At 59.1% G+C, this 26,537-nt stretch overlaps 2 protein-coding genes across 5 annotated transcripts in view; both read right to left on the reverse strand.

Annotated features, from left to right (window-relative positions):
* Positions 1-419: 419 nt before the first annotated feature.
* On the reverse strand, positions 420-5,349 carry LOC123393195 (collagen alpha-1(III) chain-like). Its single transcript, XM_045084433.1, has 2 exons — positions 5,236-5,349; positions 420-2,288 (listed from the first exon to the last, which is right to left on the reverse strand). The coding sequence occupies exon 2, from the start codon at positions 2,270-2,272 to the stop codon at positions 1,268-1,270; it is 1,005 nt and encodes a 334-aa protein (XP_044940368.1). The 5' UTR covers positions 2,273-2,288; positions 5,236-5,349; the 3' UTR covers positions 420-1,267.
* Positions 5,350-16,964: 11,615 nt separating this feature from the next.
* Positions 16,965-26,537, reverse strand: part of PDE9A (phosphodiesterase 9A) — an 81,986-nt gene continuing 72,413 nt past the window's right edge. For 2 of the 4 annotated variants that reach the window (XM_045084435.1, XM_045084438.1), the window contains 6 exons: positions 24,154-24,267; positions 21,930-22,034; positions 21,107-21,235; positions 19,570-19,665; positions 18,081-18,189; positions 16,965-17,408 (listed from right to left, as the gene is read on the reverse strand). In XM_045084435.1, coding sequence (XP_044940370.1) covers positions 18,097-18,189; positions 19,570-19,665; positions 21,107-21,235; positions 21,930-22,034; positions 24,154-24,267 — 537 coding nt within the window. In that variant the 3' untranslated portion in view covers positions 16,965-17,408; positions 18,081-18,096. Of the gene's footprint in view, positions 17,958-18,080; positions 18,190-19,569; positions 19,666-21,106; positions 21,236-21,929; positions 22,035-24,153; positions 24,268-26,537 lie in introns of all 4 variants that reach the window. The other 2 variants (XM_045084437.1, XM_045084436.1) reach the window with 2 other exon arrangements.

Genomic DNA, 26,537 nt, shown 5'->3' on the forward strand with positions numbered 1-26,537 from the left:
CAGGTAGAGGGAGAAGCAGGCTTCCTGCCCAGCAGGGGAGCGGATGTGGGGTTGATCCCAGGACCCCGCATCATGACCTGAGTCGAAGGCAGACGCTTCACAGACTGAGCCCCCGAGGCGCCCCTGCACGTTTATTCTTGGTGATGGAATCTTGCTTTCAGCGAGGCACGTTTTCCAAACATGAGGGGAAATGTGTTCTCTCTTCCTTCACGGCATGCGGTGCTATGGCTGGCGCTCTAGCAGCTATCTTGGCCCATGAGGCACTGCACAAGGATGGCAGAGCAGGAAGACGCTTATTTAATAAATACGTGTCTGGGCCCCCTAGGTGGCTCAGTCGGTTAAGCGTCCAACTCCTGACCTCAGCTCAGGGTTGTGAGTTCAAGCCCCACGTTGTGCCTGCTTAAAAAAACAACAAAACATAAATATGTGTATCTTTTTATGGGGTCTGCTGTTCTCTGGACCACTTCCTCCCAGCCCGAAGTAACTCGATGAGCTACAGAGAAGAGCCTGGCAGGTGGAGGCAGGGGCACCCTACTCCCCCCCAGTCTTTGCCCGTACCTACTTCTGTCTCCATCTTTTCTGCGCCGGCTCCTCTTCAGATGGGGAATGTGAGTCCGTCTTATCCTTACGTTCGTCTCCCATTTCTTCTCTTGCCTGATCTCTGCCTGAAGCTCCGCGTGCCCCCTGCTTCCACTTACCAATTGGGAGACAAAAATAAGATCCTAAAAGCACACAGAGAGCAAAGCTGAATGTTGACTCAGCTGTGGGCTAGCAGCTGGCATCTCCGGGGCCGTGAGGACGGTGGGGATGTGGTGCGGTGATCGAGGTGCAAACCGAGGGTTGGTAGACGTGGCTCAGTGATCGTGAATGAAATACAGACATTTTCGAACAAGCAAAAGCAGAGGGGGCTCGGCAAGACAGAAACGGTGAAGCCAGAGCAGGCAAGCTGCGGTGCAGAGAGGAGTGGGTGTGTAGGGGCGCGTGGACTGTAGGGCCCGGGCAAAGGCCCCGAGCTGTTCACGGGCTGCAGGACGGTGAGCTCGTGATGTCACACGTGTTGAATCTAAGCAGACAGTTAAAAATATACGTGGTCCCACTGGGAAACTAGGGAGAGGACAAGGGTATGACTCTCAAAGAGTAGACAGATGGAGAGAAAAACTTTTAATCCAGACAGTGAGAGGACGACACGGGGAGAAAGTCCCTGTGAGGAGGTGGGGGAAGGCCTGTGAGCGTCTGTGCGTGCTGGACCGGCCGATGCTCTGTCTTCTTACAGACTTAGCACCAGTGATGGGGGTCCGTCTGCCCCGGGCTCAGTGGGTGCTCTGTTCTGCAGACTTAGGACTAATGATGAGGGTCTGTTTGCCCCGGGCTCAGCGGATGCTCTGTTCTCCTGCAGACTCAGGACCAGTGATGGGAGTCCGTTTGCCCCGGGCTCACAGGATGCTCTGTTCTGCAGACTTAGGACCAGTGACGGGGGTCCATTTGCCCCAGGCTCACAGGATGCCCTGTTCTCCTGCAGACTTAGGACCAGTGACGGGAGTCCGTTTGCCCCGGGCTCACAGGATGCCCTGTTCTCCTGCAGACTTAGGACCAGTGACGGGAGTCCGTTTGCCCCGGGCTCAGCGGATGCTCTGTTCTCCTGCAGACTTAGGACCAGTGATGGGAGTCCATTTGCCCCGGGCTCAGCGGATGCTCTGTTCTCCTGCAGACTTAGGACCAGTGACGGGGTTCCATTTGCCCCGGGCTCACAGGATGCCCTGTTCTCCTGAAGACTTAGGACCAGTGACGGGAGTCCGTTTGCCCCGGGCTCAGCGGATGCTCTGTTCTCCTGCAGACTTAGGACCAGTGACGGGAGTCCATTTGCCCCGGGCTCAGCGGATGCTCTGTTCTCCTGCAGACTTAGGACCAGTGATGGGAGTCCGTTTGCCCCAGGCTCACAGGATGCCCTGCTCTCCTGCAAACTTAGGACTGGTGACAGGGGTGTGTTTGCCCCGGGCTCAGAGCATGTTCTGTTCTCCTGTGGACTTAGGACCAGTGACGGGGGTCCATTTCCCCCGGGCCCAGAGGATGCCCTGTTCTCCTCCTGTTTTGGGACTAGACATAATGGGGGTCTGTGTTCTCCGGGCCTAGTGGATGCCCTGTTCTCCTGTTTTGGGACTAGACATGATGGCGGTCTGCAGTCTCTGGGCCACGCGGACGCTCTCTTCTCTGCTGGTGTTAGGCAGGGTGATGGGCACTGAGGCCACAGCTGGAGACGGGGTGGACGTGGCATGGATCCCTTCTGCCTCCTGCAATGATAAAAGCTGTGTCATGAGTCTCTGTGTTTGCTGCTCAACTAGACGGAGACTTGAAAGCAGGGACATATTAAAAATGTGTATTTATATAAATCATCTCTCAAAGACTGCCCTGGAGCGCCGTTCGAACATACAGCGTTGGGCCGGCGTGTGAGTGTGTGGGGAACGTCAAATACACAACTGGGTTTTGAAAACTTCGTGTGGAGAAAGGAATGTAAAATATCATTAATAATTTCTATATTGATGTTATGTTTTCCGAGATAAAATTTACATAACATAAAATTCACTGTTGTAACGTGTCTAAGTTCAGTAATTTTTGGTAGGTTCGTCTTGTTGTACGTCCCTTCCTACTAACTCCAGACTGTTTCCGTCACCCCGAAAGGGAACCGGCACCCGCTCAGCAGTCGCTCTGGTCCCCCTCCCCGCGCCCCAGCACCCGCCGGTCAGCTTTCTGCCTCTGCTTGGAAATCAGCGTCTGCTGGACACGCTCATCTTTACTTCTGAGGCCACAGCAAATCACTCTCCAGGCTGGATGCCGGGGCACGTCCCACAGTTGAGTTCAAGGCCGGTACTGGCCAGGGCTTGGTCCCACGGACTGCCCTCCAGCCAGCAGGGCGTCCCCAGTGTCGGGGTGCGCCACCCGCCTGGCGGGGGCCTGCAGTCAGCAACCTGGAAGGTCTCTGAACTTCAGCGAGGGTTTTTTACAGAAGCGTCAGTGCAAGGTCCCTGTTGATTAAATCATGGGCCATCGGTGATCACCCTTGACCCCTCAAGGATGGCCGCAGGTGATTCTTCCTCCTCTTTCAAGCCCTAGAGCTGAAGCCCAGGAGGTCAGCAAAGGACGACCCTGAACTTGGACCCAGTTATCACTGTCCCGTGGCTGCACCAGGGAGCCCCTCTCCCCGCCCCATCCCCGCTCCCCAGGTCCCTTCCCACTGAGAGCCAGCAGTGTCCCGAGGAGGTCATTTCAAGGGCATGTGAAGAAGCGCATTTCCAGGCCCTTCCCGAGGCGGCAGGATGATGGATCTGTCTCCTGAGAAGCCCTTTCTTGTCAGCAGCAGGCAGACGTGATCGGAGGACTAATCCCCATTAAAGTGTCAGTGATGCATCAATTTCCATTTCTTTTTAACCACGAAAAAGTTTCCAGTCTGAGAATTTCCTGTTCTTCCTTCCGTGTGTTCTAGCTTCTCACTGCGCAGTGAAAGCAGGATCCGGCCTGCCCTTGCTCCTCTGCCCCCCGCCCCGCCCCGGGGTTTTCAGTTTCTCCTGGAAGGGATTAGAGAAGCTTTCAGTTTTTCCTGTGTGCACTGGGAGGCACCACTGGCTGGGAGAACCCCGGGTCTGGTGGGGGTGACCCTTCCTTTGTGGGGGGCTGGCTGCGGGCCGTGCGGAGCGGGTCCTCCGGAGTAGGGGTGGGAGGCACCTTCTCACCAGGCCGGCCGCGGAGAAGACAGAGCCCCGGGAAGGAAGGGCAGGAGGCATGAGCGTGTGCGTACAAGTGCGTGTGCCGATGGGCGTGCACACACGTGGGCCTGGGCGTGCACCGCATGGACATGTGTGTGCATGGGTGTGCACCTGCGCATGTGTGGGCGTGCACGTGTGCACACCTGCGTGCCTGTTTGCAATGTCTGGACCCTTTGCTGGGGAGGAAACGCACATGGCAGCCTTCTCAGTTCCTGAGGACTCGGATACGTTGGAAGAAGGGCCCCAGAGCTCTGGAGGGGCTTTGAAGCCCCCTGTGCTTGCTCCTTCCTGCCACACCAGTGTCTCCCCAGTAAGACTCCTGCTTGGCCCCGCTGCCGAGGGGCTGTCCCGACGGCACATCTGGTCTCCCGTATGCAAAGGACCCGCGTCCATGCATTTCCGGAGAACGGAGAACACCGTCTCGCTCCCGAACTCCGTGATCTTCCCGTGTGGCTTTCATTTCCTCCTTTCCCGGGGACGTAACTCCGCATTTCCACGGGCGCGAGTATTACCGGCAGAGGCAGGGCTCCCTCCCGGGACGGCCTGAGTCTGGTGGAGAAGAGAAGCCACCATCCCCGCTCGGAAGCCCCGAGGGTCTTCATGGACACGCCCACCCTGTCGAGGTGTGCTTCTGCTTGAACGGCTTTGCACTTGGGTGAACTTGGCACTAAACGCCAGTTCTCTGAGAAGCCCATGGGCCAGGCGACCGACTCCCTGCTCTACTGTCTCCCGGAAATGACTCGCCTTGGCCGAGCAGGTTTCAGTGCGCGCTCGTACCCCATCTTCGGACTGCTCCCTTCAGTCTCTGCCTCAGTACGCTGGAGACGGAGGGACAGGGCCGGGGGTCGGGGTTAGGAAGGCACCGGGAAGCACGTTTTCTGCATATAACGTTGGGTATAAAGAGTTCTCATCAGCTGGTTCTTTACTGGAAGAGTCGTCATAAAAACTTCCTCATTGAAGAGTATATTCTTAGAAATGTATCCCTCCCCCTTTTCCATCTGAGAAAGAGGTTGCGGGGCACCTGGCCATTGTCCATACTCCCTTTTACCTTTAACAGAAGCCCCCTCTTTGGTGGGGGGCATCACTCTTCTCCATAAAGAGGTCTCATCTCCCGGCTGCAGGGACCTCCCAGTTATAGTGGGGTGCGGTACTGGAGGGGACAGTCTTTCTCAGGGCTCCCGGACCCTTCAGCTTTTAGCTGTCCCTATAGGATGGACCCATGGAGGGAAGGTTCCTCTGGAGGCTCTCACGTCCCCTGAGAACCCCCGCGGTCTGCCTACGCCCTGGGGGTGTGACTGTTTGACGCCTTTCCCTCTGCTAAAGGCTTTTGCCTGTGAGAGTCTGGGAAGCCTGTGGGGCCTGAGGAGCTACTGGTCACTCCATGCACTCCTGTGTCACCCAGAGGTCTCTCTGTTCAGGACTGCCATCTCTTACCAACGGTGATAGGATCAGCCTGTTAGGACGTCTCAAAATTTACCTGAATTTTTCTTGTCCATCTGTGTGGTGGTCACATCTTTTTTCGGTGTCCCATCAAAGATGAAACGGTTCCTGCCCTTTCTCTCTCTCTCTCTCCTTGAAGGGTCTCATTCCTTTTCGGAATTCAGTTACTTTGTTCCTTTGTGACTCATCATCTGACTTTCACCGTTGCCAGCGTGGGAGGAATGTTCTGTGCAGCTTTTGGCATTCTGAGTAGAAATGTAAGTCTCTTATGTGCTTTATTGGAGCCCAAAGCTAACTATTTCACTCTCTGAGTTCATTTTTGGTGGGAATTTCCGCTGTAGGAGTCCAGGGTAATTGCAGTATCCCTCTGAGATATGGATCTTATCACGAGGCCACAGCAGGAAACAGATGGCATGGAAAACTGGGTCACGGAGGGAAGTGACAATGAGGGGGCAGGGTTAGAGAGCCCGGTATCCTAGGGCTCCCAAGAACACGTGCTGTGGCATCTGGAAGGGTAAGCTCTGCCAGGATGAGGGAGGGAACTTTCTGGGCTCCAGGGGTATAGCCACACAGAGAGGACTGGCAGCAGCTGTGGCCCTCCGTGAAAGATCTCAGCCAGTTTGAGGCAAGACATAAAACAAGGGAGGATATAGAACTCAACTCTACTACCAACCAAGAGGACCCAGTCAGCATTCACAGACCGCTTCCCCCAACCAACAGCACAGAACACATGCTTCTCAAATGTTCATGGGACATACCCCAAAGGAGATGACATCATGAGCCATTAAACACACCTCAACGAATTAGAACAAATCAGAGCTAAAATTAGGACAGAGTGTGTTCTTGTGCCACGGCACAATCAAATGCAGCATCAGTGACGGAAAGCCAATGGGAGACTCTCCAGACAATTGGAATAAACCAACACACCGCCGAAGAACACATGGGTCACAGAAGTTTCAAGGGAAATAAGAGAGACACTGGACTGAATGAAAGTGGAAATACAACACATCAAAGCAGGGTCAAGAAGGGAACTTTTCAGCACTAAATCCTTACATTAGAAGAGAGGGAAAATCTTAATAGTCTGGGCTCCACCCTCAGCAAGAAGAGCAAAATAAACCCGGAAACAAGCAGAAGGAAAGAGACGACAAAGAGATGAAATCAGTGAAACTGGAGTTAAACAATAGAGAAGGTCAACAGAACCAAGCTGGTCCTTTAAAAAAGATCTCAAAACCTATAGCGAGACTGATAAAGACCCAAGGAGAGAAGACACAGCAGAGTCCAGGACAGAAGTGGGGACATCACTACAGACCCTGTGGACATGAGAAGGATAATAAGGAACACTTCAAACCATTCCACGCAGTTTCACAACTTGTATGAAATGGACCACTTCTTTGAAAAATACAAACAAGCAAACTACTCCATTATGAAATATATACTTTGAATAGCTCTGTAACTATTAATTTATTAATAGTTAATACTGATTTCTTAATTTTAATACTGATTCAATTAAACCAGTATTAAAATATCTCCCCACCCAAATTCCCAGACCCAGATGTTTACATTGAAGAATTCTTCCAGGCTTTTAAAGAAGGGTGAACACTAGTTCTATGCAGTCTCCAGGAGAAAATCACAAGAAGGAGGCTCTTCCTAACTCATTTTATGAAGTTAAACAAAAACCAGACAGACAGCACGAAACAGGAAAGCGACAGACCAACATCCCTTAGAAATACAGATGCAAAAGTTTCTAACAAAGTATTAGCACATACAATCCAGCAATATGTAAAAAGAATTAATCACCACGACCAAGTGGAATTTATTCCAGGGATGCAAGGCCGGTTTAATATTCCAAAACTGATCAATATAATCCACCACTTTAACAGAAGAAAAGAAATCATGCAGAAGAAAAGAATCATGATCATATCAGCTGATGTGACAGAAGTATTTGAGAGAATCTAACAGCCATTCTTGATCACGGCTCTCCAAGGAAGAGGAATAGAGAGGAACTTTCTCAAGCTAATTAAGAATGTCTACAGAAATTACCCTTACTGCTGAAAGACTGTACGCTTTTCCCTAAGATCTGAAAAAAGGCAAGGATGTCTTTTCTCACCGCTGTTATTCAACGTAGTTTTGGACACTCGTGATAGTACAATAAGGCAAGAACATGAAAGAGGGACCCTCGCTTCCAAGTGGCGTCCCGGGGACTCCAGTGGCAGCTACTGTGCCAGTGTCTCCTGGGGCACAACAACGGAGAGACAGCAGGGTTCCTTCTGCAGAACTGGCCCGGCCTGGGAGGGACCCAAGGTGCAGCGTACCAAGTCTACACTGAGTGTTCAACTCTGACCCGATGACCATGGGCACCTACGAGAGTGCTCGAGCTTGACCCCCGTGAGCACACCGGCAGAGCCCCGCACCTGCCACCTCTCTGCCTCCACCCAAGCCCCAGCAGGCCCCGGCAGGTGGGTGTGAGCTCTGTCCCATGATCTCACCCTGAGGGGCCTCCATCCAGCACCTGACCCTGGGCCCTGCCAGCAAGCCCTTGGGCCTCCTACACCCAGGGGCCCTACTGTCACCTCCACTGCCACCTTACCTCAGAGGGCTCTGGCCACGCCAAAGCCCCCAGTCCTTGCCCCACCCCTGATGAGTTCCGTGCCGCCCCTAGCGCTGCCTCTTCTGCCCCCAGCCCTGAGCCTCCAAAATGCACCCCCTCCCAACGTGGCTGTTTGCCTGAATTATTGATATAAAACAGAAAAAAGCCAACTAACAAGGAAAAGAGAAGCCCTCAAATCACAAATACCTGTACATAGAACTCTTTTGTACAAATGTAGCTATTTTCTTCTCCGTGAAGCTGGGACACGAAGAACTTGACAGTACAACTTGAACCCCAGCCCGCAGGGTATTTCTGGAGTGACGCGGAGAGAGGCAGGGGCACCTTGAGGAGCTGTGTCTGCAGACTTGTCCCGCCTGAGACAGAAGCACAAAACTTGGCAGGCTGCCCTCCTACTCAGCCTCCCACTGAACTTGCTGGTTTTGACAAAGATCAAAATCCCAACTCGGAGGCATTGTGCGATTTTACCGATCCAAGAAAACAGGAGTTGCTTTACTTCGTAGATGCTTATGTGCATTTAATATCTTTTTCTGCAAAAAAAGACTCAGCGCCATGTTCAATAAAGGTTGTTTTTAAACACAAAAAACAGGGCGCCTGGGTGGCTCAGTCAGTGAAGCGTCTGCCTTCGGCTCAGGTCATGATCCTGGGGTCCTGGGATTGAGTTCCATATCGGGCTCCGTGATCAGTGGGGAGCCTGCTTCTCCCTCTCCCCCTCCCCCTTCTCGTGTTCTCTCTCAGTCACACACTCTCTCTTTTGTAAATAAATAAAAATCTTCAACCCCCCCGCAAACAAACAAAAGGCATACAGTTCAGAAAGGAAGAAAAAATTAAACTCTGTTTGCTGATGACTTGATTGTCTATAGGGAAAATCCTAAGATATCGATAAAAATGGCTTAGAACTAGTATGGGAGTTAGTCAAGGTCATAGGGTACAAGATTAATACATAAAAAGCGACTGTATTTTTGTAGACTAACAGCAACACGTGAACGCTGGAATTAAAAATATAGTACCATTTACAATCATGCAAAACCAAAAAGAAGTACTTTGGTGCCATCTTCCCAAACAGAACTTGCGTCCTCAGAAGGACGGAGCTCCACTGGAGGATATTCGGAGACCCAAGATAGGGATGCACCATGTTCATGGATGGGGAGACACCGCTAGTTCTTCCTAAATCGAAATACATATTTAAAAAAATTTTTTAAAATTTCTTTTCAGTTCCAGAATTCATTGTTCATGCACCACACCCAGTGCTCCATGCAGTACGTGCCCTCTGTAATACCCACCACCAGGCTCTCCCAACCCCCCACTCCCTGCCCCTCCAAAACCCTCAGATTGTTTCTCAGAATCCACAGTCTCTCATGGTTCATCTCCCCCTCCAGTTTCCCCCAACTTCCTCGAAATACACATTTAATGCTCCCCCTGTCAGAGTCCCAGCAAGATGTCCTGGGTCCCGACAAGATCACTGTCGCATTTATATGGAAATGAAAGAACCTGCAGGAGCTAAACACTTTAGAGAATGCAGATAACAGGAGAAGATTCAGCCTGTCTGGTTTTAAGAGTCATTGTTACAGTGACCACAGTGAAGGCTGCGTGACATTGCCAGAGGGACAGACAGCGGTCAGTGGGGCCCCAGAAGACCCAGGCGGAGGCCCACACCAGCGTGGTCAGCTGACTGTCGGGAATGGTGCAGAGCCAGTTCCCAGGAGGAGGGGACAGCCTTGTCCCCGAGGAGCGCTAGAGGCCCGGGTATCCAGAGGCAAAGACACCAACCTCAACCGCAGCCTCACACTTACACAGAAGTTGGATTGTGGTTTAAAAAGCAAAACTGTAAGACTTCTAGAAAAATCCCACAGGAGAGCTGTGGGACCCAGAGTCAGGCACACAGTTTCTAGGCCTGATACCAAAGCAGGTTGGCAAGAGGGACAGCAACAAATCCAACTGAACCAAAGAAGTATCTGCCCTTTGGAAAGCGCTGGGAGGGGGCTACAACGTTAGGTCAGAGACCAGGGAGAACCTTTGCAGGCGGCTCGGGGGGCAGAAGAGTCGTATTCGGGATACACAAAGCTCTCTCGAAAGTCGACAGTGAAAACAGTGAAAAAACCCAACAGCCCCCAGGTTTGAGAGTGGGCGAAAGAGAACAGCACGTGTTTCCCCCACGAGGATTTACTTCTCTGCAGGTTCAACATCTCAGCCCTCACGGAGACGCAGATCAGAGCTCTCCTGGGCTTGTGTTTCACGCCTGTCGGAATGGCTAAAATCAAAGTGACAGCCCCAGGAACTCACGGAAACACGGAGAAACGGCCTCGCTTTGGGGACAGGAAAGTGGGCCATTCTGGAAAATGATTTGGCAGTTTCTTTTTTAAAAGATTTTATTTATTTATCAGAGAGAGGGAGGGAGCACAGAAGCAGGGGGGAGCAGCAGAGGCAGAGGGAGAAGCAGGCTCTCCACTGAGCCGGGAGCCCGACGAGGGGCTCTATCCCAGGACCCCAAGATCACGACCTGAGCCGAAGGCAGACGCTCAACTGACTGAGTCCCCCGGGGTCCGCAGATCTGATAGTGTCTTGAAAGAGTAAACATGCAGTTGCCCCGTGACCTGGTGATCACCCGCCGGGCGTCCCTCCCGGAGAGGCGGGAAGTGCCGTGCACACACAAGCTGTTGACGGGGGTGCACAGCAGCTCTGCAGAACCAAGCCAGAGGCAGCCCCCATGTCCTTCAGCTGGTGAATGGTTAAACACCCCACGACCTCAGTGACAAAAGGGAACGCGTTCCTGATACACGCAGCAGCCCGGATGGATGTCCAGACAACGGCTCCGTGGGCAGAGCCGCCCCCCAAAGGTCACACACACCGTCACCCCATTTATAGAACATTCAGGAAATCACGAAACTACAGAGACGAGGAAGAGATAGTGGTGGCCGGCACAGGTGGAATGACAGGGGTGCGGCCTCAAGGAGGCGGGCGGCGGGAGGGACCCCGCGGGAGTGGGGTGCTCTGTACCTGCGCCGTGTCGCGTCAGCATCCCGGACTTAGAGCTCTGCAAGGTGTCGCCGCTGGGCAGAGGGCACGTGGGATTACTCCAGCTGCATGGGGACCTACGGTTATCTCAGAATGGAAAGTTGAATGTAAAAGATCATTTTCTTGGCTATAACGAGACGTGTTGAAGAGAAGTTAACGGATTAGACTTTGGTGTGTTTCCCAAGCATCCCCGTGCCGTGCGGACGCTGTAAGCGCCACTGAATCCCTCTCCCGTGCCAGGCACCTGCTCATCCGGTCCTGCCCTCAGCGGTTCAAGCAGGAGTCGGGCCGGACCGTGGGGACAGGAGTGAAGCGGGGACACTGCAGAGAATACAGTTCACTTCTTGACTTCCATGGTGTTTCCCAGGATTCGGGGATGGTGGGGACAGTCTGTGCCCTGGGTCTGTGGGACGCAGTCTGCGGAGGTGTTGGTCCCTGAACCCCCTGCCTTGCCAAGGAGGGTCTCTTGTGCCCAAGTCAGCATAGACTGTCCTTTGGGGAATTTACGAGAACCACAGAGGATCCCGCGGGAGGGGATCCTAGGGGCTTGGCCCGCTGCCACGGATGCTCCAAGGGGCTCCAGGCTCGTGCCCAGAGTCACCGCGAGAAACAGCGCAGGAAGGACAGACCCGGCGTGTCGCCTGGAGTGGGGGGCTCTGGCTCCCCAGGACGCAGTGCCGGGTAGAAGTGGCGAGTGGCACCGAGGTCCTCCGTTACCCTCCTTGGGGACACAGCCGGTGGGCGTGGTGACTCACTGACTGGGCTGACCCCGCTGATCTGCGACGGTGCAGAGACCTCATGGGTTGGCTCACTGCCCACCTCCCCCAAGGGGCTGTGTGACCCCACCAGCCCCCCGCGCGTCGGACTGTTGTGGGGGGTGGCAGGAGGCCCCACATGGCGTGGGCCCAGTGGAACCAGCTTTGTGGCTGCGAGCCTCTGTCCTGTTCCCTTGTCCCCACTGTGGCTTCTCCACTGCTGACGGTACTGCCTCCTTTTGCCCTGGAAATGACCCTTTACGACCAGGAGAAAAGCCCCCCCCCATTCTGCAGTAGCCCTGACATCCTCCCCCCTCTCGTCCTTCCTTCCGGACCAGAGCCCATGTATTTTCCCGAAGACAAGTTGAGCATCTACTTAGGGACATGGCGGACAGTGGCCCGTCACAGCGGATCAAGATAATACGGCGGGGGGTGGGGGTGGCGGGGCACGTGGGTGGCTCAGTGGGTTAAGCGTTTGCTTTTGGCTCAGGTCATGATGTTGCAGGGTGGCGGTGGGGGGGGGGTCCCTGCTGAGCAGGGATCCTGCTTCTCCCTCAAGCTCTGCCCCTCCCCCGCTTGTGCACGCGTGCTCTCTTGAATAAATATCTTAAAAACAGTAATACGGCACGCTTTTCCGCAGGGACCTTGCGGACTTCTCCCAGAGCCGGCCGGTCTGATGTGCGGGAGCCGCAGCCTCCGCTCACGTCTGATTTGCAGGCATCTCCAGTCCCAGAGAGAAGCATCAGGATTTCAGAGGGCCCAGGGCCCAGCCGGGGCGGCGATCGGCCTCAGAGTAGGGCTGCCTTTACCTTTGTGGGGGCGGGGGTCTCTCGGACAATAAACATAAAGAAAAAATCTCGTTACCGCCCAACCGGAGATGTGAGTCTTACCGTCCTCGCTCGGTGCTGGCGCCCATCACAGGGGCTGAGCGCGGGATTTGCAGCCTCTTGTCTGGGACCTAGTCTGACCTCTGACCCCCGCGCCTTTGGCGAGGCTCCCCGGGAAAACAGAATATTGCTCTCGGTTACATCTTCTGCCTAAACAGACTCTACAAGCCGTTCTGCATCCACTTCACCCAATGTAGCATGACCTTTTTTCTCTTTGTTTTTAAGATCGGTTTATTCGAGAGAGAGAGAGCCCACGTGGGAGGGACAGAGGGAGAGGGAGAAGCAGGCTCCCCGCTGAGCACAGAGCCCAACCTTGAGACCTTGACCTAAGCCGAAACCAAGGATGGACACTTAAGTGGCGGTGCCACCCAGGCGCCCCCTCCGGCGTTACGTAATGAACACTTTTCAGTGACACGAAATGCCCTTGAAACACACATCAACTGCTTTGGCCATGGTGGTCCCCACCTTCCTCAGAGCTGCCCGAAAACTCCAACCTCCCCCGAACGTCTTGGAAGGCGGAGGGGCCCCGCTGTCCCACCGCTGGAAAGACCAAACATGACACTTTCCGTGAGCTCTTAGGCTCAGAATGCAGCCGTGGCCTCACGTGGAGAATCCCGTGGTGGTACACCGTCGCCGCAGGGGCAGTGGTTAAAGCAGTGGTTAAAGATTGGGCCACGTTAGGTACGTCTGCGGGCTCGGTACTGTGCGTAACCATGTGTAGACGTGGCGACAGCACCGGAGATGAGGAAAGTGCCTTCTGCCTGCTCGGCATGTCTCGGCAGGTTGCTGTCCCCGACCTCCCGTGGTGGGACAGACGTTGCCCAGAGCCGGCGGGAAAGCTGGTGACAGCCCACGAGGTATGTCTGGGCAGCCCTTGAGGACCACACGGAAGCTTTTGAGAACATTGGAGCTGAGCCCCTTCCGTGGGAGTGGAGGGATCACAGCAACGGGATGTCAGAGAAACGGTTCGGCTGCTGCCCATGGGGGTTGCACGTGCCTTTAGTCCTGAGGTCACGCAGGAGAGGAGGAGGGGTTAAAACAGGCAGCCAGAGGCCCCTGGGACAAGGCTGCTCGTGCTGTGTTTAGACTGTGGGCCTCCTCACCCCAACAGATGGCCATGTGCGTGTCCCTCTGTCATGAAGTGGGGTCCTTCCCTGCCCCCCTTGACCCTCTCCTCCACACCTGTCCCTTGTCCCGGGACGCAGCCCGAATGACCCCTGAGCATCGGGTCTGCAAACGGAGCCCCGCACGAAAGCTGGCGCTCGCCATCGTTTCAATGTCCTCTCTCCACTGGGAGCAAAGCCGGGTGCACGAGAGGCGCTTGTAGGCCTACAAACGTGCATGCGCACGCCCTCACACAACTACACACCCCTGCAAAAATGCCCCCGCCCCCCGTGAGTGCCCACGTGCACACACAGACACACGCACTTTGCAGCGTGATTTCTTACGCGATTCTTCAGGTTCGCGACCCCACACTCCGACCCACCCACTCTGGCCGCCGCCCGAGGTCCTGGAACGTATGTCACCAGCTCTGTCCCTCCAGTGCGTGGAGTCCTAGAGATCACTCGCGTAGGGTGTCTGTCTTTATCAACAGCTCGAGTCACCCCGACCCAGCTTCTGGGTCTCTGGGACGTCACCAGGAGCCAGGCTCCTCCTGTGTGTCCGGGCCACGGAAGGCCAGTGCACAGCAGGGCCCGGTCACCCCTGGTCAAGCCCGCTCGGTGGTGACCGCAGGTGGGCACCTCCCTTGTTCTCATAAGTGACCGCCTCAGTGACCCCTCGGACCCCGCCTCCCTCTTTCCCTGATGACACGGGGAGTCTCCCTCTCCGGCCTGTGGCGTCTCTGTGTAACTGTTGCGCGCAGACGCGTTCCAGAAGGCTGGCGGCCCAGGCCCCGCCCTGCCCCCCGTCTCGCCGCTCTCTCTGGCGGCCCTCCCCGCGCACCCCAGCTTCACAAGCCCGCTGCTTGTCCCGGCTGCGGGGCCCCTGTCCCAGCGAGGCCCCGGCGTGGATGCCGGCCCGTCGGATCTTCGCCTGGGGCCTGGCGTTCCTCACCCCACAGGACACAGGGCCGGCGGCAAAGCTGAGGAACCAGGGGACGCTGTGTGAGTCCCTAACATCCTCGCCCGGCTCCTCTTGGCTGCTGATCGTGAACAGCCCCCCCCAAATCCAGAGCGACAGTTTTCTCTGCCCCCTAGACTACAGTAAATTCTTGTGATTTTAGCTTTAAAAACTCTCCCAGGCGATCCACACTGGAAGAGCCCGCCCCGGAGCGAAGCCTCTTGTCCAGCGCGTCTGCCGGGCGCGTTGTCCCTCGTCAGCCCTTCCCAGGCTGGGGGCCGCGGTGGTGCCTGGAGACAGGACGGAGTCGGGCCACTCCTGCGGGGGCACCGGCCGGGCTGCTCCGTGGCCCTTGGCTCGTGCAGCGGCAGCGAGCCAATGGCTGTTAGCCGGAGATTAAGTGTTTTCTGTGTTTAGTGCTCATTCAGGCGTCCTGAGAATTGGTTTTCTGACGTGACCGGGTTAAAGATGCCAGAAGCCGAGACGGTCACGTTGGTTTGGGATAGTGTGAGCGGGGGAAGACGCAGAAGGTGCCAGTGGTCGGACACAGGACAGGCAGTGTGGGGTGGGCATCGTGGGGACGTCGGGCCTGGGGGTCCCCATCCCAGGTGGGAATGACAGAGGTTTCTCCATCCGTCGCTCCTTACCCTTGAGGTCAGTGCTGAAGCCGTGGAAGGCGTGCTGGCCTCTGCTCAGGGGAGACACGGGGCGTGGGGCGCTGGAGCTGCATTCCCAAGGCGGCCTCTCTCCAGCGCCCAGCCGGCACGTGTGAGACGTGTGCGCTCTGTCCTGTCCCGTTCTGGACACACGCATCACTCCTTCAATTGCTAGAGATCGGTGGGGAGAGAAACAACAGAGAACAGCATGTTCTTGTCTCCTTGGGTGAACACGGGGACGGAGGCGTGGCCGGTTTGCAGGAAGGTGCGGGTGTCTCCCTGAGACGTGGTCCATAGGACTGTGGCCGTGGCCGGCTCTGTCAGGTTCTGGAAAGCGCAGGGCATTGTGTGTCTCTCGATGGGCAGTGCAGCTCTGGACCTTTTGTCCTTCACGCTGACTTGACGCTTGTCCGCATCTGACCCCTCAGCCTCCAGTCCCGAAGCCGTCCCTGACTTGGCCCCATGTGTAGGGTCTCCTGGGGCAGGGCTGCTTGGGCTCTGGGTGAGCAGGCTGAGCCGGGTGGCCCCGTCCATGGCCTCCAGGGCTGGCCCGTGTGACAGAGGCTGACCGGCGGTGAAGGGGGGGCGTGCCCATACGGCCGGTGACTCAGGCTGGGGCGGCGTCCCCACGGGCTCAGCTAACTGGGTGCACACGACCCGAGTACAGAGACGTTCTGGAGGCAGGAAGGTTGGAGGAAGCACTTTGCAGGGAGCAGACGGGTGGTCTCTGCGGATGGAAACCGGCTGCCAGCGGGGGTGGGGACTGTCACAGAGGTGCTGTCCTTACCTGCGCCTCTGAGATGCTGAGCTCCGCGTTCCAGGACTAGTAGAACCTCAGCCCCGTCATGCAGACAAAGTGCATTGGAGTGTGTGTGTGTGTGTGACTGTGTGTGTCGTGCACGGACGTGTGCACGTGTGCACACACGCATGTGCATGTGGTTGTGTGTGTGTGTGTGCAGCAGAAGCACGGACTTCAGTGAGGTGGGCCCCGGGCACGGCCCAGCGGGTGGGGGGCGTTGGTCGGAGAGGCTCTCGCTGGGGGAGCGAGTCACAAACCTCTCGAGGGGGCGGCGTGCGGCGGGAGTGCCTGGCCTGCTGGGGTCGTGTACGGTCACTGGAGCTGCCCCCGCACTGGCTTTAGCGGGATGGAAATGAGACACAAGACCGTGAGGGGAGAGCCCGAGGCCCCGCTCCTACAGCCCTGGATTCAAGAAGGGACGCCAAAGGTCACAAAATGTCACAGAAGAAATGAAACTCGGGGACGGGGAGCAGTGTGCGGAGTTTGCCGAGAGGGAGTGAATGTGTGGTGGACGCTAGTTACACCGGAGGTAATGCCCGCAGAGCTCAGAATATGCGGGGCCTTTCCAGACTTCTCAGAGCGGAGCCTCCTCCGTCCGGGGAGGGGGCAGAGGGCACGTGCGAGGCCCAGGACGCACCGAGGCTCTGAGCGCACGCGGGGCTCTGGGGAGGGCTCAGGGGTGTGCTGCCCCTCAGAGCCTGCCTGCTGTTCTGCGGGGGTCGAGTCTCCCTTTATGCTCACAAAGCCACCCCGAATGTCCCCAGTGCTTGTCCCCAAAACAAAGGCAGGACGAAGGGACGGCTCTCCTCCCCTGAGACCCTCGAACGGGCTGAGCACAGTCTGTGGTTTGAGGTGGTCAGTGCCCACCTCCCCGTGCGCGGGCATCAGCCTGGTGGGGTGTTCACAGCCGGTCCCACAGCCGCCTCGGCCCCTCGCCTCCCCGCACACAGCCGCCGGCGCCCTCGCTGCTCACAAACAGGACACGCTCTGGGCACTGCCTGAGGTTTAATCGCGAATTTACACGGGATGGGGCAACACGTGACACGGGAGCGCAGGTCTGGGATACACGTGTGGGGGAAGCACAGTTCCTCGTCTCCGCGTGGGGCTGGGGGCTAGGGGGGGTCCGGGGACTGCCGGAAGGAGCCCCAGGATGCAGAGCACTACCAAAAAAAAAGTACAATACCCGTTTCCGTATAAGAATATATTATTTAAAAGACAGTTTAAAAATAAAAATTCTGTACAGCATCATGAATTTCCTTTTTTTTTTTTTTTTTTTTTGTATCAGTGAACAAAACAGTTCTTAGAAAACACGGTCTTGTGGGGTCAGGCCCTCAGAGTCCGCTGCCCCTGCTCTGTCGGCTCCCACGAGGCTCGGCCGGCCTGGTCCGGAACCGCCACCCGTGACCGAAACGCCTTCTTCAGGCTCCGCCTGCTTGGAAAAGGAAGAGCGAAAAGCTTCTGTTGAGACTGAAAACGCCGTCGAGCACATTTAGGCCAAATAAAACAATTCTGATCCCTCTTCTGAACCCCCGGAAAATACGATGTGCCCGGGCGATGAAATGCCCGTGTTTACGAGCCCAGGAGGCGTCCCTGCGTTCTGCTCATTCAGTGGACAAAACCATAGTGATGAGATTATTCCCGCTGGAGGGGAGAGTCAGGCTCGGGGGCTCAGAGAGGTGGAGACATTTGTGCAGATCACTCTGCTTGTCCTAAGCTCAGTGGGGCCTGTTGGGGGCCCGTGCCTGTCCCTGCCCCTAGGTACAAAGTCAGACCCTGCCTCCCATGCCCTGTGCCCGGCATTCTGTGTAGCCGAGACACTCTCCAGTGACCGTCAGGCCGAAGGGGCTGGTAGCCGTGTAAGCGACACCGCGTTTCTGGGAAGCTTTCACGTGCTGTCCCTTGTAGGTGGCCTGTGTGTTCTGACCGATCCTGTGCTGAGAGCCAAAGCGTGTCCCCTTTCTTCAGAGCCGCGGTCTGTGAACTATAGGCGAGGAGTGAAAGTCTCGCTTATCTCAGTGCCGTCGGCCACTCGCGTTTTCCGCCCTCCCCTCCTGTCCGGCACGCCCCACAGACCGCCGCTGCCGCCCGTGTCTGTCTGAGTTACCGGAAGCACCAAGATATCAGTTCAGGATGGCCCTCTCTTCGCTCTTCCTCCTGTCTCTGCTTCCCTCCCTGGGTGCGTCGGTGTCCCCGGACGTCAGGCCCTGCGTCTTCTGTAAGCAGGACAGAGCAGGTGGCAATCAGGTTCCGGGAGCCCACGAGTGCCCCCTTATCTGCTGAAGAGCTTCCCGCTGACTGAAATGCTGACAAGTGTCACCGAGACGGATGTCGGCAGCCACCCACGCCCCCGCCGCGGGAGGCCTCGCCGACTCGGCCACGGTGCGGAGCTTGATCTGCTAGCTCGCCCGGCTGCGGAACCCCGAAGACTGGCAGGCAGGGTGATGACGGAGGCCGCAGCCCTTTCTCCTTTGTGGGCCTGTCCTTTCTGGGGATAGGAAAGCACCCTGGGGCCCGAGGGGCCTTTATAGTGAGGGCTCTGGGGCAGGGAGAGGAACGCCAAGGTGCTTTAGCAATCCTGCCGGGGGCCTTGCCAAGAACACCTGCTCCGACATCACTGTCTATACTGTTTGCTTTGGAGTCTCAGGACCTCTCCGCAACCTTCTGGTAGTGGGACCTGACGAGAGAAACCGGCTGCGGGTCTGGACGGCCCGTCGGCCAGCAGGCAGTTCCTGATGACGCACTGTACACAGCAGTTTAGGGGACGAGAGCGACACGGGGTGCCTGGGAGGCTGCCCGCTGCTCAGCGGCACAGGAGCTCCCAGCAGCAAGGCCGGGGGCACCATAACTAGGAGCCCTGGTGGATGGGAGCGGCAGAGACCGAATGTGGCGGGATGTGTGGCGCGGCCAAGGCCGGACCAGGACAAGTGTGGGGCAGCAGGGACACTGCTCAGGTTGCCTCAGGGCCCCCGGGGAGAGGGGCAGCGGTGGACCAATGCAGGCACACCGCGGGTGGCTGGACATCCGGTGGGGGGGGGTCCGTGTGGGTCTCAGGAAGCAGGGGTCCCCGAGCCCTGGCACACCCCGAGGCCCTGGCCGTGCAGCCGCCTCTGCACCGGCTCTGAGCATGTGAGCTGACCTTCCTGGACCCAGCACCGGACCTCACAGCGCCCTGACCCCGAGCCGCGGTGTGTGAGCTCCGGGATGCACGTAGTGGCTTCTGTCCTGCGGGGAGAGACTCGCCCCGCTGTCCTGTCCCTGAGCAAGGTCAGCCTGGGGCAGGGGGAGGACAGGGGACACACAGGGGACCAGGGCACTGCTCTGAGGGGGCCCGGGACGCAGAGAGATCCTGGCCCCTCCGGTGACAGCATGATGACTGGGGTGCCGTGACCCCTCCAAGGGCCGCGAGGCGTCAGGGGAGTTTGGTCTCATGAAGGGTATAGATTTCCTGGTTTTCCAGGGTCCGGATTTTGGGGGAATGGAGATGAGCTCCGGTCCAGGGGGCGCCCCCCACCGCGGCGCCCGGGCGAGGGGAGGAGCTCTTCCCCCGCCACGAGGAACGAGGAACGCCACCCTCCTCACGCGGCACGTGTTACCTCCTTGGCCGCGTCGTCCAGCTGCTTCAGCTCCTCGTAGCGATCTCTGGATTCCCACAGGGGCTGGAGCATGAGTTCCTCGGCCACAGGGAAGAGCTGGGAGAGAGACACGGGGTCACAGTCCATCGCTCTTAGGGCAGCAGAAAGCGTCTGGGACACCGGGGGTGGGGACCACACAGCGGCTGCCACCTGCCGCGGGGTCTCCGGTGACCGTGGTTCTGAGTCTGGCTGGTCTGTGGCTCCTGGAGACCCGCAGGCCTCCCCTCGCGGCACCCACCTCCAGGTCCCGCTCTGCTTCTGTCCTCTCACTTCCACGGACCTGCCCACGGCCCACCTGGCCCCGAACGTCCCTTGTCCAGATGCCAGCCTTGCCGCGAGTCTCCCGACAGCCCGTGGCTGGAGGAGCCAGACCCTTCCCGTGGCGCAGCCTCGACCGCCCTGCCATCCCTGCCCCGCGGAACCCTGCGCACGCAGCTCTCAGCCCTGGAATGGCTTCCGTGCGTCCCTGGTCACATCCCGGTCCTGCTGCGGGGGGAGGGCAGTGCCCATGTGGGTGGCAGTCCCGCGCCCCTGCACCTGCTGGCCGGGATAAAGGCCCGGAAGTCCAGGGAAGGAACGTATGGGGAGGCAGGTCCCCAGAGAAGGTGCAGTGAATGGGGTTTTCGGGAGGACGCACTGAGGTGGTTCTGGAAGGCTGGCAGAGGCCACAGGGCAGAGGCCACCGAACGGGCGCCCCCCGAGGTGGAGGCTTGAAGAAAGGGGAGGACTGTCCTGCAAGAGGCTTGCGGGGAGGGCGGGGACTGTGTGCGATGAGGGGGCGGGGACTGTGCGATGAGGGGGCGGGGACTGTGCGATGAGGGGGTGGGGACTGTGTGCGATGAGGGGGCGGGGACTGTGTGCGATGAGGGGGCGGGGACTGTGCGATGAGGGGGCGGGGACTGTGTGACGAGGGGGCGGGGACTGTGCGATGAGGGGGTGGGGACTGTGCGATGAGAGGGCGGGGACTGTGCGATGAGGGGGCGGGGACTGTGCGATGAGGGGGTGGGGACTGTGCGATGAGAGGGCGGGGACTGTGTGACGAGGGGGCGGGGACTGTGCGATGAGGGGGTGGGGACTGTGCGATGAGAGGGCGGGGACTGTGCGATGAGGGGGTGGGGACTGTGTGTGACGAGGGGGCGGAGACTGTGCGATGAGGGGCAGCTCTCCCTGGGTCGGGGGCATGGGGAGCCACGGAAGGTGCAGGGGAAAGGCAGAGACGGTCTCCTTGCTGAAATCCACCTGGGGACAGCCGTGTGCCAGGCAGAGTGGGGCCGGATAGAAGGGTCTTCTGAAGGCAAAGGGGCCCTGGGGGCAGAGGGCCTGTCGGTGGCTCCGGGGGGCACGAGCTGGGGAGGCCAGAGGGTGCGGGCTCCGGGGATGCTGGCGGAGGGGCCTCGGGTCCCACCTTAGATCGCACACGGGCGTGCATGGGAACATGTGTGCACACGCCGTGTGTCTCTCCATGCAGCGTCCTCAGCATGTGGGGACAGTCACTCACCTTGGTCACCATTTCGAACATTGGGATCAGGACAAACTTGATGAACCCGATTTGGGCCGTGGCTTTGGTCACTTTGTCCCGGTCCATGAAAGGGGCCACGGGAAGGCCCTCGGACTTCTCGCGGTCGCTCTGTGGGGTGCAGGGAGCCGGCCACAGCGTTAGAGAGAAACACCGTGGACTCTGGGGACCCAGGGCTCGGGGCGTGTTCCCGGGCCTCACCCGACCAGACTGCTCTGCTGGGGCCAAACTAGCGACAGGGAGGGAGGCGGGATCTGCTGCGGCCACCGGACCGTTCAGAGGGCATGTGGGGCGGCCGTGGAGATGAGGATGGGGACGGGGACGTGACACAAGCTGCTGCGTGGCAGAGGCGGCCTGCAGGCCCCCCGGCCTCCTTCTGGGGTCCACCTTGCTGGCCGGCTGGCACGGCCCATGTGGGCTGGCTGGGTTCTCCGAGGGCCTCCCCAGGGCTGGCAGAGACCGCCGACCTGCTTGGTGTCCCCTGCCCCTGGGGGCCCCTCCTGCCTCTGCCGCTTCTCTTTCAGGGCCACTCGCCAGACTTGTCCACCCCACGAGCCGCTCAGTTACTGGCAGGGGTGGCGGGTTCCAGCGCTCGCCTTCCCAGGCTGCCCCCGTCTTCCCCATGTCAGGGTGGACCCGGTCATCTCGGTGTGGCCCTGCTGCGAGGGCTTCCTGGAAGCTGGGGAAGCCGTCTGGGACCCGCTCCGCTCGTCCCCCTGGGCACCCCCTGTCGCTCTTCTAACACGGAGCCTAGAAAGGGCCAAGCTGGGCGGCCGGAGGTCCTGAGGGTGGGGGTCGCTCCTACCTGCATGAAGTACTCCTCCAACAAGCAGTCCACCCAGGGCTCCGCGACTTCCATCGGACGGACCTCGTTGGAGATGTCACAGCATTTGATCAGGATCATCTTCAGCTGGAGGAGAGATCTGGGATCAGGCGTGCAGCATGGAGCGGGTCTCGCTGCTGCTGTCTGGGTCTGGACTCGCCGCCCCCAGGAGAAGGCGCTGTGGGCTTCCGCCCTCTGCTCCCGGGCCCGTGTCTCCCCTGGGAACCCGCGCTCTCTGCCCGGCGCCCCTGCCCTTTCTGCCTGAGCCACACTCCGGAGAAGCCTTCCCTCCCCCAGCCGCCCCCTTCCATATCCTGCTCCTTCCAGCCTTCCTGGCCACCCCCCGGTGCCAGATGGTGTCCCCCAGCTCGGCCGCCTGCTGCCACTTCCTCCCGGGGGGTGACTTTCATCCCCGGAGACTGGCCCTCTGGGCCTGCTGAGGTTCGGGCCTGACGTGGGCCCTTTAGAATGACTGGTCGCGTCCACAGTGTGTTCACTAAGCCCGAAGGTGAGCGCCTTCAGGACTGGCCGGAAGGCTGGCTCGGTGTGGCCTGGCACGTGACGGTCCCCAGGCGTCACCGACGTCCCAGGACAGAGCGTGGGCCCCAATCAGGGTCTGAAGGTGACCCAGCAGGAAGTCCCCTGGACACACCAGCGAGGGCTTGTGGGCCCTGCGTGGGCCTGAGCTCTTTGCACCCGGTCTCTGGGAAGCCGCCGGGAAGCCTGACCTGGCAGTGCACCTCTCCGCTCAGCTCAGCGTCTGGCCCCGCCCCTAGCTGAACCCCAGGGTGACCAGTGGCCCTTTTCCCTGTCCCTGATCAGCCCCCTTCCTTATCGAGCCCAGGAGTTGATCCCCGGCTCTTCGAGGTGGCTCCGGAGCTCAGGCCGTGACAGGGCCCTGCTCGGCAGGCCTCAGGGGAGCTCGCCTGGGGCCGGGGACACGGCCCAGGCACTGTGTCCTGGAGGGAGCCGTGCCGGGACCTCGGGCCCCAGCCACACGGGGCGCAGCACCCAGGCCTGCTGCCGGGGGTGTCGGCAGAGGCCCTAAATCCATTCTGACCCTTTCCACTCTGGGGCCTTCCCCTCTTCCGCTGCCAGCCCCCAAGTCCACCAAGAAGGGGGTGCTTGGGGGGCTCCCTGGCCAACGCACGGGCCCCTGGTCTGCCCACAGGCCCTCGCTCTGTGAGGGGGCAGAGGGCACCCTGCTCCCCTTACATGAACAGCCGGCGGGAGGCAGTAAAGCAGTGATGGTCGCTCCGTGAGGCTCATCGTCCTGAAGGCTCGACCTCTGGCCTCCCGCCCGCGAGGGCCTTTCCTCACGTGTCACAGGGGGAACACGGAGGCCCCGAAGGGGCACGGCCTACTAGCCTTTCCTCCTCGCCCTGCCGTGGGGGACAGCACCTCCCACACGCCGCTGGCTTTTCAGGAGCCAGGCCGTCCCTCCAACATGACCGCGTCTCCCCGTGTCCGGCCCCATGAAGGGAAGCCTGGGGAGGCCCTGGCTCGTGGGGACACTTTCTCCTGCTGTTACTTATGGAAGACGTGAGGTCCTTGCCCCACACATTCTCTGTGTTAGCTAGAATCCCGGTTTGGGACGGGGTGGTCAGGGCAGCCCGATCTCAGAGGGCTGTCCTGTTTGTCCACCTCTAGGGACGGGAGGGGACCGCCAGTGATGCGGGAAGGAGGCCTCACACCCAGACCAGGCTCAGCGCCACCCCTTCCCTGCAGGCGGGGAAGGACGTTTCCCTGTGTTTTTCTCTTGAAAGGGCAGGCGCGGCGCAGACGTGGGTGGGCTGTCCTCACGGCGGAGCTCCCCTTCTCGGGACACCGGGCCCCCGCCGGGGAGGGGTGAGCCGGGAAGGGGCCCTGGGATCCCTGACCCGCCCGCCCGGAAGCTGGTGTGCAGAGGGCTTTCTGGGGCTGTGCCTTCGTGGGGGGACGGGCTTTACTCTCAGCAGCCAGAACAAGAAGGGCCGCCGTCACCACTCACCGCCTCAAGTCAGAACGAGAAGCAGCATCAGACATGCCGCCTCTCACCGGGACACGGGCTCGCGGGGGGCTTTCCAGGCCAGCCTGGGGCCGGGCGCCCACGTCAGTCACGCCTCGCTCCAGGGCCAAGCGAGGGTCGGGGTTCCTTGGTTCCCAGCCTGGGCCGGAGGGCGGGACCCCCACACCAGCCCCGAATGAGCTCAGACAAGCTACTTACGAGGGTCATGTGCTCCTCGTTGCTGTAGTCAAAATTCTCCATCGTTTCTTTGAAAGAATCCATGATTTCTGCGTGTCTTGCCATGTCAGTGGCTAAAATTAACGTGATCATCCCCTGAAAAGCGAAAGCAGAACGTTAATCCCGGAGACCGGCCCAGGATCTGTCTGCGAGTGTCGACTGCGGGCTGAGCCCCTGCGCCGGGGGGTCCCGGTTGATCCATGTGCCCACCCGACGTGTGTCTCCGAGAATCAGCGTCCTCATTTTCAGGATGAGGAAGCGGAGCCTGGAGGAGGCTGGGAGCCTCCCAGGCCACGGCTGGCGAATGGAGGTGGGGCTTGAAACCCGGGCGCGGCGAGCGAGCCCCGGATGCCGGGTCCAGGAGGAGGCAGCCCGGCCGGGCCTGCTTGCTTGGAGGCGGGAGGCTCAGCGCATTGCTTCCTGTGACGGCGGCTTTCAGGCAAGGACAAAGGCTTCCCTTCAATCCAGGAATCCAGGAATCCGGCTGTTCCTTTCCCATCGCCTCGTCGAGGTCCAGAACGATTTTCCGGGAGACTTTTCCCCGCTATCCAGTCCGTGCCTTTGCTGCTTGGGAGCATCAGAGTCCGGTCACACTGGTCAGCACTGTTCCACTAGCACAGTTGTGAATGACGACGCCATGATTCCTTAATTTTTTTTTTTTTCCAAGTAGTCTCCAGGCTCAGTGTGGAGCCCAACGCGGGCTTGAACTCACGACCCCGAGATCAAGACCTGAGCTGAGATCAGGACTCAGACCTCAATCGACTGAGCCACTCAGACATCTCAAGGATGTGGTGGGTTTTTAGGATATAAATATTTTATTACCTTGTTAGTAGAGGTAACAGGATGTGAAGCCGTGACCTTCCGTGCACCCTGAAAATGTGTGAGGACACACCTCTGTGCTGTACAGGGGCTGTACTTTCCCCAGAAACGGCTGCAGCATCTGGTGTGGAACTGAAATCGGGCGCCTGGGGGGCTGCACCGGCGAAGTGTCTGCCTTTGGGTCAAGTCATGATCTCAGGGTCACGATATCAGGGTCCCACGCTCGGCGCGAGGAGTCAGGTCTTGCTCTGATGGTCCCCCGGGGGCGGGTCGTGCATGAGGGGGACCCGGCTGCTGGGCGTCTCTAGGCCGGTCCCTGCAGGAGCTCCTCTCTGGGCTGCCACGTTGGGGGCTCTCCATGACCTGCCCCTTCTCACACTTTGGAGAAGGACACACCTCGGCTCATCCTGACTCTTGTGGCACCCGGCCGGGAGGCCCCAGAGCGGGGGAGAGAGGCGGGGTAGGCCCCAGAAGAAGGGGACACAGCTGTGCTGGGAATTGGTGACTTAAGGGTGACCGACCTTCGGCACTGCCCTGCGCTCTGAGCTCCCGGAAGCAGGGCCGACGGGTGACCCTGGTTTATGAGGCTGCGGTTCTCGATGGAGGGGCGTCATCAGATCTCCAGGAGGGAGAGCCCGGACTCCGTCTTCATCAGGTGCACCTTGAAGCCAGGCCCTGAGGCGTCGAGCCGGGGAGGGTCTCATCCGTGGGACCGCAGAGCCTGGCTCCTCCACGTGAGGTGGCTCCCGGCATGCGTATCCTGGGCTGCCACACACGTGCCACTCGCAGGGTGACGGGGACCCACAGGAAGGCCCCGCTCACAGTCCGGAGGCCAGAAGTCCCAAAGCTCCGCGAAGTGTCCTTCCTGACTTTTCCTGCTCCCGGCGGCCCTAGGTGCTCCCTGACTCGGGTCCACCTCTCCGCGCCGGGTTACGCGGCATTCCTCTCCACGCACGTCTGCCCTTCTGTCTCTTCTGAGGACACTTGTCATCGGGTTTAGGGACCACCTGGACAATCCAAGCTAATGCCCTCCAGAGACCTAACTCAGCTACCAGCAAGGGCTCTTCCCAAGCCCAGTCACATTCACGGGGTCCGGGGCAATGTCTTTGGCAGAAGGGGGCCACGGTTCAACCCACACACTCCTCTAAGGGGTCCTTCTGGTCTCTTCCCTCCCCCGGAAACATCAGAGGCAGCAGCACCCAGAGCTGTGTTCGGTGGGGAAGGGGGCGTCGCTCCCCAGGGAGTGGGACGATGCCTCAGGACCGGAGGGTGGCGTCCCCTCCCCCAGCATCCCTTGTCTGAACCTGCGGTGGGGCTGCCTGGGTCGAGGGGGGGGGTTCGGGAAGCGGCCAGTTGCTGGTAGGTCGGGTGCAGCAGGCGGTTCTGTCCAGGGCCTGCACGAACTCAGGGCGGCCGCCGGTGACTGACCGGCCTCTGGAGCCCTCCCTCTCCCGGGCTGCGGGCTGGAGAAAGGCCGGATCTCTTGGGATTCAGAGTCCGCAGGGTCCCGTGTATACGTGCGGAGGGCTCGCCTCTCCCAGGCGAGC

The sequence above is a fragment of the Mustela putorius genome, unplaced genomic scaffold (genome assembly GCF_011764305.1).
Source record: "Mustela putorius furo isolate JIRA1106 unplaced genomic scaffold, ASM1176430v1.1 tig00000765_pilon_pilon_pilon, whole genome shotgun sequence".
Classification (NCBI taxonomy): Eukaryota; Metazoa; Chordata; class Mammalia; order Carnivora; family Mustelidae; genus Mustela; species Mustela putorius.

Excerpts from the sequence above, each read along its gene's own strand:
- LOC123393195 (XM_045084433.1), bottom strand. The coding sequence starts at position 2,272 with ATGCCACGTCCACCCCGTCTCCAGCTGTGGCCTCAGTGCCCATCACCC.